At 38.8% G+C, this 15,920-nt stretch overlaps 1 protein-coding gene across 1 annotated transcript in view; it reads left to right on the top strand.

The window, feature by feature from the left end:
- ARP5 (actin-related protein 5) overlaps positions 1-15,920 on the top strand; it is a 142,270-nt gene that overhangs the window by 41,697 nt on the left and 84,653 nt on the right. Inside the window, exon 5 of the mRNA XM_089439536.1 lies at positions 11,926-11,970. Within this exon, the coding sequence (XP_089295662.1) occupies positions 11,926-11,970 (45 nt within the window). The remainder of the gene's footprint in view (positions 1-11,925; positions 11,971-15,920) is intronic.

The raw sequence follows: 15,920 nt of genomic DNA on the forward strand, positions 1-15,920 counted from the left end.
GTGTCTATAAATCATTTGTCTCGCCATGATTGTGCTATGATCTTATTGAGGGATAGAGTTGTTAGTCAAGGTCTTGCTATATGACAATGCTGGATGATATGATGCTAAACAGATGGGTTACCAATCCAACTCTTCTTAAGAGAATTCTTTAGATTGAGAATGTCCAAGTACCTTGTATGGATTATGAATACCTACCTAGTTAAGAGGGAGTGTTGAAATATGTAACTAGGTTTTGTCTTCATAATGACATATGTAATGTTGATTTTATGTATTCAATGAAAAGAGATTTTTTTTTATTATTGTGCTTGAGGCATGGGTTTCATGCTCAAGGGAAATTTATTTTAGTACAAGCTCCCATTGAGAGCTTCTAGGATTTGTCATTGAGTCTATAAAGTCAAAAGAGTCCTTGCCATGTATGGATAACCCTTCTTGGGTGTGTTACATATTGTAAGAAAATTATTTGAGTCAAATTAGAGTCAAAAGACCCTCCAAGACCATGTCACACATGCAAGCATCAAGTTAGCCTCATGAAACAACAAGTCGGCCTAATAGGAGGCTCAAGGAAGCCTATATATAGGGCACTCGGCCTCATTTGGAGACACTTCACTCTCACACACAAGTTTGATGATAAGGACAAGAAGAAGTGCGAAGAAAAAAAATGAGGAAAAGTCGAGCTATTTTGGATTTGTTTTTGGGCTACTTCTCTCCACACATGCAAAGGAATTAGGGCACATATTGCTATAGTGAAGCCGAGTTGCAAAAGTGAAGTTAGGTCATCAAGAAGAGTTGTTTTGGAAGCCGAGTTCTCTAGGAGAGAGAATCTACCCAAGCAAAAAGGAGAAGTTGCAGTTTCTAGGCAAGTCGAAGTTGCAGTTTCTAGGCAAGTCGAAGTTGTAGTTTTTGGGCAGTCGAAGTTGCAATTTCTGGGAAGTCGAAGTTGCAATTTTGGGGCAAGTCGAAATTGCAGTTTCTGGGCAAGTTGAAATTGCAGTTTCCGGGCAAGTTGAAGTTGCAGTTTCTGGGCAAGTCGAAGTTGCAGAGTAGGTCGAAGTTGCTGGAAGGAGAAGCTATTCAAAGAGGAAGCATTGACTTGGTCTTGGAGGGGTTCTTGGTCAAGGGTCTAGGTCTTGGAATTCGTCAATTGAAGATTCTATAAGAAGAAGAATTCTGGTGGGTTTTCCTCTCATGTTGGAGAGGTTTTGGCCCTGGCTAATCGCCTACATCTTGTGTCCTTTGTCTCATTGTTCTTTATGGTTTGGTAGCTATTTGATGAAGAAAACACTAATAAGAAACAAGCGAAAAAGAATCTAATTAAGAAAAGTATAAATACATCACAAACAATTATCATAATAAGAGAAATTCCTTACTCTTCCTGCCCCTAGATTTCTGAACACTTAAAAGGTGATTCAAAGTAGTTCAAAAAAGCCTCAGTCAATGTCAAAGCTAGCGAAGGTATCTTTCAAAAAATCTACTGGAGTTTGCTTGCATGGCAAGGTACGTATTATTGCTCTCAGTGGTTTTTGGTCGAAATCAAAATTTCTTTTGGACAATAGCTACAAGGTTGAAATTACAAAGTGAATCTTCCTCAATCTCAAGTATAAGCAAATTTGAGAATATACACTCAAAGATAAGACTGTATCATAAGACAAATTGAAGGTGTTGTTCTTCTACTTGCAATTCAAAGGTAGTATAGCTGAATTTGTTTGAGCCTATATTAAAATCTCGTTCAAAAGGATAAATAGAGACAGGTTCATAATATTGCCAATAAAGGACCTTGTCTGCTTGCCTTGATTGATAGAATGCAAATCTTTGTGGAAGATATTGAAACGTCTTATTCTACTAACATGATTACAATTTAGCAAACCCTAGAAGACCTAAAGGATATAAGCCGTGTTGTGATGTAATGACTTCTCAGTTCTAAATATGGTTCAAAATCGACGAGCCTAAAAGGCATAATAAGAAGGTTGAACCAAATGCACTTGTGCTGAGAATGTTTGGCATCTTGAAGATGAGTTGGATTAAGTTTTGTATAGACTCGTATACACAAGAATCTAAGAATATGACACCTTTGTGGAAATATCGTGTCAACTATGTTGAAGATTTTTTTCATTACGTATATGACAAAGTTATTGTGAAGTATGGTTATTTGATTAAAGGTTACATCTCAGAAACAGAGGAAGTTAAGTAGGTCGTCTGTAAGAAATATTGTTCAACCTTTGAGAAGCTTGGTTATCAAATTTGAAGCAAATCCCTTGAAGTCTCTTGTTAAGGCAAAATGCATCTTAGATACATTTGCTTCAAGTGTCATGAAAACATTTTGATGATTTGAATTTAAATCATGCTCAAGGGTTGATGGTTTTGAAGAGGCCGAGTTACTTTGGAAGAATCAAGGAGGCATGAAGATTCTATGGTTTTGGACATCTTGGATATGGAAAGATAATTTGCTATTGGTGTTAAAAGCTACATTTGTTGCTACTATTACCAAAATTCTAGAATAAATTCTCGATGTTTTAAGGGTTGCTAAAGAGTGCGTGTAACTTCTGAGTCATGTCAACAGTGTCTTCTAGGACATTTCGATTACATGGTCATGTTAATGTCTGTGATGAAACTTCTTTCCTAATGATCGAATTATATAAGAGATTGATGTTGACTGTGATAAAGTTTTTGTGAAAGGGAAAGTATTACAACATTAATGAAGAGTTATCGAGCAAGATGAAAAAGGAGTATCTATGATGTTGCACATATTAGAGTCTAATGATGTTATTTTCCCTAGGGTTTGTAAACCCTAGGTAAGTCTTGAAGAATATGATTAAGAAAGCTCTAGGGTTTGTACAAAACCCTAGAACTAGACCTTAAATATTGAAGGTTGATGTTTCCGCTAAAAGAAGAAACTCTTGCTCATGGAAGAAATGACATCATATTGGTAATGAGGATGAGGTTGATAAATTTACAAGGTGGATGCAAGAAGGCCAAGATCAAGAGGGAGCTGATACTTCTCCATAATCCTCAAAAAGATAAATACTTTATATCTCTTTTCCTTGATTATTATTTTTGTTGTTTTACTGTCTGTTAGTCTCTTGTCTTTGTTTCTTTTGTTGGGTTGTAATCGTTCTTCCATGGCCTCCTAGTGAGGATTGTAGGTACATAGTGAAGGCTGCCAAGGCTTTGGCAACAAATGGAATTAGTAGAAGAACGAAGCAAAGTGTGTGACAAGAGGACTCTCTCAGAATCGATGATTTGTGTTGAGAGATATTGGACTAGATGAAGCAAGCAGATCAAAAAATTTGAAGTATACCTTGATTTTGCCAAAGGGAAGTCAGTGGTAACGTTTAAATGGATCTACAAGATCTAAAGTGCAACAAATGGTAGCATAAGACTAGAAGGATCTCCCAAAAAGAGGGAGAGGATGATGAAAAGATATTTGCTCTAGCTAACATCTACACTTCTATTAGAATTATTATTGTTTCTATTATGGAATTACATTAGATGGATGTAGAGGTTGTTTTTCTTCCATGAAGAAATTAAGGAATAAGTGTACATGGGACCAACTCAAGGTTTTGAGGGTCATGAAGAAGTCTCCTACTTGCAAATAGAAGATCACACCTAAGATTTGGATTGATGGATTAAGGTTGATCCTATACGATTTGTTTCATATGGAAGTATAAGGATTCATGTGTTAGAGGGAGCAACTGTGGCGGAAAGATTTGCTTTCGTAATAGAGCGAGCAATCAAGGAGCCTTGTTTTAGCTTCAGAGGGAGTTGACCTCTGAGTTCAAAATGATGGATTGTCATTGAGATTGTTAGGCTAGATTGCTGATATGCTATAGTAACTAGAAAACAACAATGGTAGAGAGAGCAACGAAGATTGCCAAAGCATAAGTTGTTTAAGAAAGAACACCCAATTAGGGTAACCATAAAGTAATTGATCAACTTATGATTGAACCAAGGCATGTGGCTCAACATGTGTTGAAGTACCAACATGGTGTAAATGCTCATGGTGTTGTTTTTCCATGGCATTGGAGAATCTAGGTTAAGGTCTTAGAATATTTGTCACAACCAACTCAAATGACACAGCAAACTACTTTGCACAGCGGAACAAATACAACAGTAAATCAACTAGTGTACAAATAGACAACTTTATACAATTTTACAATAACTCAACTTTGTTATATTATCAATCTATAATACAACAATTTAGGGCTTCCGTACTAGGAATCATGGCCCTCTTACAGTCACTGATAAAAGGAATATAACTAGGGTTTGGTGTCAACAACTATAACCACCAATCTACCCTGAACAAGACAACACTTGACCTACTTATTCATGTAGCGGTCCACAACCCTTTCAGTCCACGTGTCTTGAACACATATGCTGGTCCTTTTGTGCTCCCGATTTGCAACAACACGAATTTGCCTCTATCAATGAATCCTGCTCCTTCAGGTCACTAAACATGGCTCCAATATGCCCCCTAGTTGATCATTAGTCCTTCAACAAATCAACACATAGGGTCTTCTTGCGAGTTGTTCACAATTCTGTTTGAACACCTTGACTGCCCACTACTGCTCCTTAGCGCTTAAGGACTTCTTCCCTCTATTGCCTTCTTGTGCTACTCCAATGGGGCAAACTTAGGGCACGAAGGGCTGCCCTCTATCATTGCAAGATGTCCTTCTCTTCAATAAACTTGGGCTTAACAAATGGTCCACTTGGCTACCTTCTTTTGTCCTTCAAGGAGTCAACCCTTGACCTCTCTTCTTCTGCTCTGCTAACAACTGCTCTTTGTCTTAGGCTTGACAGTTATCGATTCACCATGTGTTAAACAAAAAAACAACTGCTCTTTGTCGTTCAAGAGGCTATACTTAGGGCTTGGAGCAAACCACTACAACGCTCCCAAAACTGTTCCTTTTGGCTGCTCCAAATACCATCCTAAACTAGGACTATCACCTTGCCAAATTTATCAATTGAAAGAGACAACTTACCTCTGTAAGATACCTTCTTCATGCTGTTTGAAGTACCTCAGCATGTGCTCTCTTCTTATGCAACTTTGGCCCTCTAGTTAGGGCACTTTGAGACAACTTTAAATCTACTCTTCCTGGCCAAACATTCCCTCTAAGCCTGCGGTTATCCTCCTCCTATGCTTTGTTATCCTTGTGTTGATGTTGAGTGTGAATGTGACCTAAAAGAGACTCCTTTTAGGCCCTCTCAACCCTCCTAAACAGAGAGCCGTCCACCTGCAACTTCAACAAAGATTCTCGGCCTGCATAACAGAGAGAAATCCACTACAAAACCACGCACAAGTCTGCCTTCTACATTGCCTGCAATTTGCCCTTAACTCGACCTTATCTAGACTTCAAAAGAGACCTTCTCGCTCCTTCGCTCCACCTGAACTTAGCTCCTTAAGAGCTTGCGGCTACCTTAGACATATATCTCTTTTCTATGATGAATAAGCTCTTTTGGTGATGATTAATGAGGCTCCTTCGCGTCTCCTTTTATACCTTTCCTTAGGTTAACGTCCAACCCTTCCAAAGGGTCTCCACAAGTGAAGCCGACTTGCTTTCCTAGGATAAATAGCCCACTTGAACACATAAAAATTAATATCCAATTTCTAGACCTCCTCTCTTGATGTTTGAAGTTGCCCCTTGCTCCTCTAAAGGTGCTCTTCCATTTCCAAGGGTCAAATCATCAAATCTCTTCTTGGTTTTGGCCCCCCTCCTTTGGGTGCAAAACTCCTACGCTTGGGTTCTTAGCCCACAAGTGACTTTGTGGTGCCAATTCCTCCACAACCTTGCTCCCTAGGGTTTGAAGTACCTCCCAATCTACCAATCTCAACACATGGCACAATCAGTTATGGTTTGAGATGTCTCAATGAGTGAAGTACAACTGTAGGGATACAAAAATTAATATTGGGTGGAGAGTGCAGAAGACAGAAAGAGCTTATCAGAATATTGCTTCAATTTGGGCTCTGTTATGATTTCTTGGATGAGCTTGAAGTAGACATCTGTCACACTCATTATTGTTGAGGCCGAGTATATTGCAACTTGGTTGGCAAATTGAGAAGCAGTACGACTTTAGAGGCTACTTGCAGGATTGTCTTGATCAGGGGTAGGTGACGACCATGATGATACATCTTAGCAAAATGAGATCTAGTACTGAGACATGGTACAAAAGGAAGTAATCTAGCTTCAGTACTATTCTACAGTCAACCAGATTGTTGACAAAGCCTCTGTCCTAGAATGAAGTCTATATGCTTCGAGGACAAGCCTAGAGTGATTGAGCATGTCTCTCTGATCAAGAGAGAGTGATATGAAATTGTAGCATCAAGGATAGTCATTCTCCCTGGGTCAGATTGATCAAGATCAGGGAAAATGGTCTAGAGTGCTCATGAGATAACATAAGGGATAAACATTCTCCCCGTGTCAAGTATGTTGACCGGAAATAGGAAGAATGGTCCTTGAGGCCTAGAATCACTCAGTTGAGTAGGTGCCTTTCAGCATCAGGCTCAAACTCAGATAGGTTAAGTGAGCACATTTAGCATCAGACCCCGAATTACTCTTGAAGAGTGAGGCCTTTGGAGATTCACCATGAGTCAAAGATATTGATCGAAATGATGGTGAACCAAGACTAGTTTGTATACCATGTGTCAAAGGGACTAGAATTATGGTGACTAGTTGATGCTAATGTTGTACCATGTGTCAGGGATACCGACTAGGGTTATGGTGATGATGCACCATAGGTCAGAGGTATCGACTGGAATTATGGTAGCTATGGTATCAACAAGAGAACATCTATTAGTCATTATGAATATCTCCCTAGCTAAGAGGTAGTGTTGAATTTTGTAGCTATGGTCGATCTTCATAATTAATATTTTAGCCCCTGAATTATATAAGACATGTTCTTCATGTCATTTTATTTTAGCCTTTGAAAATATATAATGTAAGTCATGTTCTTCATGTCGACTTCAAAATTTTGAATTTCTAATATTAAATTTTTGGCTCCAAAAACATAAAGTCAACCCTCCAAGAAGTCAGGTCGGCTTGCCCCTATGATCACACTCATTTGGCCTCCTAGAAAAGTATAAATAAAGGCTTTGACCTCCTCCAAAAGGCAATTCGATCATCTTCTATTAAGAGAGAATTCATATCATCTGAGGTAGAGAGAAAGGGAAAATTTGAGGCAGAACAAAAGGGTGGATCTGAGGTAGAGTTTCTGTGCATTGCATAGTTGCAGGATCGAGATTCTTGGGGACAGTAAGAGGCCGAAATTTGGCTCTAGCAGATTAGACCATGTTGAGTTCATTGGGTAGCTGTTTGACTTGTCTAAAGGCCATTTGACTAGGTGTGGCCAAGGCTGTGTTTGACTTCATGTATCTCTGTTGAACTTAATGATTTCTCTAAGAAAAGGTTGTTGGGTTTTTCCCCCATGTGGGATTTCCTAGGATAAATTCTTGTGTCTCTTGTTTGGTTGTCTCTTCATGATCCTACTAGTATTTTGTTGAGATCTTATGTGTAATTACTTTATGATGAAAATGAATACAAGAAAAGACTAATCTAAGAAATCATGAGAAGTAATTATCAATTTAGGAGATCCTTGAAAAATCAATAGTATTGTGTTGTATCTTCATTTATGCTGTAATATGAAGAGAACCATTGTTGTCCATGTCACCTACCAGCTTATGAGTAACCCCTAGGAGACATTTTTCTCCTTTGATCCAACTTGCCAGCTAATAGCCCCACTGTGATCCACATATACCCAGCCTCAAAAGCCTCTTAGCCACTTCTTGGTTAGTGCTTTATTAAATTTAGCATGTTCATTATATGAAGGTGGGTCATCAAATATGAGGCACACTCATCAATTTTGTATTCAAGTGCTTTCATTTAATGTTCAAAGGCATTCTAGTGTGGTTCACAGGTTAAATTGGATGATTGACTGCTTTTCACTGTACATTTGTACCCTTCACCTTGGTGGTTATCACTTGCCCCTAGTCCAGTGTGACCCTTGTGACCCTCCTTGAGGCATTTTCTTTCATTGTCTAGGAGGGACACGAATAGGAGGCATTGATGACTGTTATGTCTTCATGGTAATTCATACTTAACACCTTTTGTCCTTTCCCTCATTCAATGCGCTTAGGGTTGATTGCTTTCTGTCCTTGTTATTGGTTCGTTGCATTCCTTGCCCTTGAGTAGGGGTTTGGAAACTTGGCCCTAAGAGGTTGATGCAACAAAAAAAAGAGAAAAAGCATGAACCACAAATGATAAAATGCAAAAGTTTAGTTGGGACAATTGAAAGTGCGTAGACAAATGCCTAGGTTGAGCGGTAGCCCCCTCATTAGCCCTCACCTAGTTCCTGGCTTATCAAGATTTATCCAAAATGAAAGGAACTTTGAATGTCCCAACATTGATAGGTAATGAATTACTTCATCTTGTAAGGAGTCTAAATAAAGTAAAGCTTGTAACCCAAGTTATTGCTATGAAAGAAAAAAGAAAAATCATTAAAGAAGGCTCAAGGATAATGGAATTACATAGCTAGTACACCTCAATGGCATCTTCTGTGAAGTAAACACCAAATCATTGTCATTTATCACTTGCACCTACTGATTGATGGTTCGGTGTAGGAACTATTCCTTCCCTTGATGTTGGAAGCACCTAAGAGGGCCTTGTGATGTCTCTCCCATACCTAAGCAAGGTAACTTGTTAACAAGTCATAAGCTAGAAAGATGTTTGAAGATAGGTTTGTGTGAAGTATTTTGATGCCATTTTCATTAAATATGGTCCACCCTAATACTCTAATGGTTTGTGGTATCAATGATGTTGATCTTGCTTAATTTCATGAGTTGTGTTAGGTTCTTGCTCTAGGCACAAATGACCATTTGTCAAGGGATCATACCATGCCTCTCCAACACTTCAGTGAGGATGTCCAACCCACTTGGAGATCCACCAGAGCACTTGGACCCAAGTCATTGGCCACTTTTTTAGGAGCGTTGGACCTTGGGATGATTGATCATGGATTTATGTAAACCTCCTTTCTGCACCACCTTGGATGCCATGTACCTGAGCAAGGTCGTTTCCTAGAGAGAGGATGTGCCTCAAACACTGTAGGATGCCCCCAGGTTGGCATTGTACCCTCTTGATGGATATTGCCCTGTTGATGTGATGTTTTGATGATGGTGATGGATTGGGAATTTGGGACCCCTTTATAAAGGTTGGTACATCTTTGTAGATGCTGACGTAATCGCTAGACCTATAATGTCCTTTATGGATTGGGGTGATGGTGCTGGCACTCTTAATGATGATGCCTTGACGAGGAGGGTTTGCTCGATGATGGAGTACCCACTTGATGATGAGAGATGACTTGTTGATGATGTACACCTTTGAGGGGTGTCTTTTACACCTTTTTGAGGAGAGAGATGCTCTATGGAGAGTGATGTCATGTTTTGGAGGATTTCTAGCTCACATGTCTGAGTTGAGGTATATTTTTATGTTTTAGTTTGATATTTCTATTTTTAAGGTCAGCTTGTGACCTCATTAGCATGCATCATGGATTTCTTAGTTGTTGGGGTTCTTAAAGCCAATTTTGGAGGGAAATTGACCTACTCCACCTTGATTAAATAGAGAGGTTGATTCTCTCCTTTGATCATGGTCACACATTGAATTATTACTTGATTAATAGCTCTTTTCTTTAGTTCGCAATGGAGGCCTAGTTGAGCGACTTTGCCAAGGGTGGATTTTTGTGGTGAAGTGATCTCTCTTCAAGTTTTTCATGGTGAATCTTGGTTGATGCATGGTGAAGTAAGTTGGTTAATTTGCTTTACTTGGTTTACATATTTTCAGTGTCTATTTTCCTGAATTTGCCTCACGATTTGGTTGGGCTGAAGTGAAGTATATTGCTGCTGTAATTTATATTTCAGAGTTAACCATAAGGCTGAAAGTTCATAAATCTGAGAACCTCATGTCAATGAGGTGAAATTTCTGAAGTGTTTTAAAGTTTGCATTTTCAGTTTTTCCACAAATTTGGAATTGAAGAAATGTTTAATCTCTTCTCCACTTTCACTTAACCCTTATCTTTTTTTGAATTTGTGTCCCAACTCATGTGTCACAACTGAATTGAAATCATCTTGATTTGGGTTGATGATTTTGAATTTCAAGCCTTTTGTTGGTTAGGAAAGTCTAGTTTTTCTACATTTTTCTGTCCGAGTTTGGTTTAGGGTCACTTTTTTATTTATTTAGATTGATCTTATTTCTTGATCCATATTTGCCACCAAGTGTGGCAGCGTTGTTGCTATACTATGAAGGGGATCACGACTCTCAAATTTCAAAATTTCCGTCATTTATGAAAACCTTTTAATTGTGTATTTTTTCTGGTATGTAACACAGTTTTCTCTCATAGCTTTTCTAAAGTTAACCTTGTTACGTAATATGTGATCATGAAATACACACCAACCTCAATGAAGTATTGTTGCATATCTATATATTTAAAGAAGTTATTGTAGTATGAACACACTAATGGAGGAAGCATTATCCAAGCAACAAGTGGGAGAGATCAACTTAGTGGGCCAAGAGATCATATTGTACTGATTCAATCATTCAATGACAGAAGCACTATTGCTTTGAGATTCCTTTGATGGAATGAAGTGGTTTCCCTCCATCCATAACAAAGAAATATACACCACTAAGACAAATAAGAAGATATTATGGATGAGATTAGAAATGCCATCATTGAGGTAGACAATGCAATAGCTTTGGTTAAAGCAAAATCTGAAATGGAGAGATTGGATATTTGTAGGGATCTTCTCTCCTTAGATAGACAATCAAATCAAGAAATACCTCTCCCTATGGAATGAGTGGCTTTGCACCTCACCATCTAACACATGATAGCATAAACACATAGCATAAATGCCCATTCATAGTGGCTACGAGAATAAAAAGGGTACCTTGCTACCTAGTTAGAATAGCACAACTATGAACCCAAAGGCCACGAGAAGAAACAAATTGCAAAGCAGTCTTTTTGGAAAGGGAAACGAAGTCTGCTACATATGATAGCATAAAAACATAGCATAAATGCCCATTCATAGTGCCTACGAGAATAAAAAGGGTATCTTGCTACCTAGTTAGAATAGGCACAACTATGAACCCAAAGGTCATGAGAAGAAACAAATTGCAAAACAGTCTTTTTGGAAAGGGAAACGATACATGCCCTGCCTTTCTTAAATAAGATCGTTCGAGATGATGTAATTAGCGGTCATAAGTCCATAATAAACCAACCAATTTAGTAATTAGCTTAGATAAGGTAGTTGATAACTTGTAGACGTGACCTTTCCAAGCTTGGAACAAAGTACTAGTCCTGTTTCGAAGTATACTTAGATCTGCCTTGCCAAGCACACCATAGTATTGACCCCCAATAGGGCACACATCTCTTTGGAAGAAAGTACTTAATTCCTTGGCCTCTGATGGTCTTTCATTCACTGCGTGGCTTATTGGAATGAATATATCTATTTCCATGGCCATTGATGACTACTTCAGGTGAAAAATGAAAGCCAGGGAGCCAAGGAAATAAGTGCTAAAGCGTTGAGTTCCCCCTTTCCCATTGGTTGTGTCTAAAGATACTTGTTCTATCCTGTTATTGTTAGACTAATGTTATCTTTGGATATCTATTCTTTGTATAACCACCTGTTATAAGTATTCTGGAGGTGATGTATGTATATTTTTCCATCACATTCATCATTGCCTTTTTGTAGTTTTCTAAAGAATTAGTAAACGACTCATATAGAAAGAAAAGAGGCTTAACACAAAATTACCTTTTACTCTGTGATATTCTTGACAAGATGCAGATCCTTATAACTTCTTAATTTAAATATCATGCTGCATTAGATGTTATAATTTATTTTGGATGCACATCAAGGCAAGATGGATAATTATTTTATGTTTTTGATAGATTTTCGATTATGCATTTGAGCGAATGGGAGTTGAAGGTGCACAGGTAATGCTTACACTTTTCTTTATTTATTTGTTAGTCTTCTATGTCGTTTGTTGCTCAAATTTTGTAATGAAGGAAATGTTGTCCATAGTTTTGCCTTACTAGAAACAACTGGGATATTGAATGATGTTAATGAAGCACTGTTATTAAGTATGAGAAACACAGTAAAATCAGAATAAAATTTCAGATAAACCTTTCAATAAAATTTTAGGTATGGAAAAATATAGGAAACCACTCATGTACTTTTGACAATAGTTATTACTTAGATCTTATTGAATGAGGAATGACCAAGGGAATTTCAATAGCATTTCTTAGTAAGTAAATTTGATTATTTAAATATTTAGCAGCTCGATGTTGTTTAATTTCCACGAAAATTCTGCAACTGCTATGATGAACAATCTGAAACTATTTTTTTTTCACCAAGACACAGAATTTCTCAACAATAGATAAGCAGCGGAATAAAACACAGAGATAAAGAACACAGTCACACAAAAGACACAAAAATTTTCTTGGGAAACCCGACTGGTAAGACCCACTTCTTTGCTGTAGAATTTATTGATAGAGTTAGAGCAATTTGATCTCTTACAAGTCAATCTGTTTCGCTTGGAAACTCACTCGTTTTCACTGGTAAACTAGCTAGAAACACCCTGAAACAACCTTGACCTCTGCTCCTACTTGCTTGTGGCTTGCCTGGCTTAATTCACTTGCGCTGGTTCCTCCTATTTCTTAGCACAGTCTTGGCCTCTATTATTTAGGAAAACCTCCTAAATCCTAGCGCAAATCTGGCAGCAAGAAGTATTTCTGTCACAGCATATTGGATCCTCCAAAGTATGTTCTCACAGCAAGGCTTTCACACACACAAACTCGTGTATACAAGAATGAATAAATCTGTGTCTTTGTCCTTCCTTTATAGGCTCGATCCATGCTAAATTTGGTAGGTACAAATTTCGAACACAAGTTGAGATTGACTTGTTAACTAAGTTGAACTGCTAGTTAAACTTGTCCTTGCTTCAATCAAGACTGAAGCTCCCAATTTCGTTTTATCTAAATTTGTAACTGCCAATTGATCTGTAGTCAAACTGAAGGAAGGATCCTCATAACTAGTCCTCCAACTCTATGCATGAATTCTCCAACTCCATGAGCTCATCCATGGTCAAAGGAAAGACAAACTCAGTCTTTTTGGCTAAAGCACGAGCTAGAGAGGACCTTCCTTCGCTACCATTTTCAACACTCCCTCTTAGTGAGGAAGGTGCTTCTGGAGGAACCTCGTCCACCTGGATCTATCTTCAACATTACCATGTTCTTTGCTGCTGCAGCTGCTCTCTCTGAACTGGAAGACTTCCCTGCTTTCTTCTATGGAATTTGATCTGAAGACCTGTTCTTTCCAACCATGATTTGCAAGTCTATCACTTTAGTCATAAGTGCCTTGTACTTTTGTCGCTGCTTCCTCTGGCTTAAGGTGATATTGGAAGATCCAACTATCTCCTGATCTTCATTAAGCAACTTTTCTGCCCACTTGTCTCAAACTCTCCTTATACTAAGAGTCACTGACCAAGTGGTTGTCTCCACTCGCCCTGAGCTATGCCCCTCATCACCGTGCTGGTCGGCCCAACTGCCAACTAGCGTAGACTCAAACTGTGATATTGGCTGAGGCTCCATCTTGAGAGCTCTATCCTACTCTCGCTTAACCATCCCTTTTCTACTTTGAGAGCTTCTTGCCTTGCTGCTTAAGGTTGCACCTGTCTGAACCTATAGTAAGTACAAATTCTTCTTCCTTACACCTATTTGCTTCTTATATCCAAAAGCTAAGTGCTGGAGGTAGGTCTTAGCTCTGTTGAAGATGACATCATAACTCTTGTCCTCAAGGGTAGCTACCAAAACAAGATTTTGCTTTAGTCTTGGAACATAGAGGACATCTTTGAGATGGAGAGGATTACCTGATTCCCTTTGAAAACTAACAGTACCAACTCCTCTAGCTGCATACATGCCATCATCTCCTAGCTTGATCTAAAACTGCATTTCCTCCTTCAGGGGGCTAACATACTTCTTGTTCTCGGTCATGTGGAAGGATGGTCCTAAATCAATATACCATACACTGCTATTTGCTGAGCTTTCCATGCATGCTAACAATGAGAAATATTTCTCGAACTTGGCAAAAAAACGAATCTACCTCCGATGATGTAGCTACATGATCCTTATTGGACTCCTTCCGATTAGGACACTTAGTGGCATAGTGCCCAAACTCATGGCAATGGAAGCACTTGATCTTGCTTAGATCCTTCTTCTTCTTCATGCCCTTTTGACTAGATTGAGCGTCTCATTGGCCCTTCTTTCCCTTGGATTTGCTACCTTTGCCTACCAGGGAAAAGTTATCCTCGTCCTCTGTCTTCATTGATCTACCATCTCTCGTCTCTCTCCGGATTTCCTCTTGAACACAATCACTCCATAACCTTTCCCAACTAGGAAAATTTTCTCTGTCACTCACTGCATCCTAGAAGCCATACCAAGACTTATGGAGTCCTAGAAGCGCAAGACTCACAAGGTCTTTTTTTGCTACTGCCTCTCCCACACCACCTAGCTCATTTTGAACATGAGTGAACTTTGAAAGATATGTGGCAATGAGCTCATCTTTTCTCATCCAGATACTTCTTATCTTCTCCTTGAGAGCAAGCTTCCTGGCATCACTGGAACCCTGATACAGTTGTAAGATGGCTTGAAACATCTCATAGGTTGTCTTCTTCTCGTGGAGATGAGGAATAATATGGTCTTTGACCCCCTCTAGAATGATCTTCTTTGCCTTGGTGTCATTCTTAGTATGCTGGGCGAACTATTGGGGATCTTGAGGTGGAACTATTTGATTCTTGATAAACTCTCCCACCCCATTATCTTCCAACATTATTGTGATTTGCTCCTTCCATGCACAGAAATTCGAGGCTTCCTCTAAACCGTGATTTGACCTTTGTCCTAGAAAAGCCATATTGCTTATCCTAGGAACTGCTCTGTTTTGCTCTTCAAACTCTAGTGCTGTCCTTCCTGATTAATTGCCTCATTGGTCAACTTAGTGCTGGTCTTTATGCTGATCTTTGCTCTGGTATCATGTTGAATTTCCATGAAAATTTTGCAACTGCTATGATGAACAATCTGAAACTAATTTCTCTCCACCAAGGCGCAAAATTTTAAGCAGCAGAATAAAATGCAAAGGCAAAGAACACAGTCACACAAAAGACACAAAATTTTTCTTGGGAAACCCAATTGGGAAAACCCACTTCTTTGCTGTAGAATTTATTGATAGAGAAATTTGATCTCTTACAAGGCAATCTGTTTCACTTGGAAACTCACTCGTTTTCACTACTAAACTAGCTAGAAACACCTTGCAAAACCTTGACCTTTGCTCCTACTTGCTTGCAGCTTGCCTGGCCCAATTCTCTTGCGCTGGTTCCTCCCATTTCCTAGCGCAGTCTTGGCCCTTATTATTTAGGAAAAACCTCCTAAATCCTAGTGCAAATCGGCAGCAAGAAGTCTCTCTATCACAGCGTATTGGCTCCTCCAAAGTACGCTTTCACACACAAACTCATGCATACAAGAATGAATAAATCTATGCCTTCGTCCTTCCTTTATAGGCTCAATCCATGCTAAATTTGGTAGGTACAAATTTAGAATACGAGTTGAGATTGACTTGTTAAGTAAGTCAAACTACTAGTTAAACTTGTCCTTGCTTCAATCAAGTTTGAAGCTCCCAATTTCGTTTTATCTAAATTTATAACTGCCAATCGATTTGTAGTCAAACTGAAGGAAGGATTCTAATAATTGGTTCTCCAACTCTACACGTGAACTCTCCAAATCCATGAACTCATCCATGGTCAAAGGGAGGACAAACACGGTCGTTTTGGTTAGGCACGAGCCAGAGAAGACCTTCCTTTACTACCATTTTCAATAGATGTTTCCTCATTTTA

This window comes from Pinus tabuliformis, chromosome 9 (genome assembly GCF_031772625.1).
Source record: "Pinus tabuliformis cultivar Carrire ecotype Pingquan chromosome 9, CPIR1, whole genome shotgun sequence".
Classification (NCBI taxonomy): Eukaryota; Viridiplantae; Streptophyta; class Pinopsida; order Pinales; family Pinaceae; genus Pinus; species Pinus tabuliformis.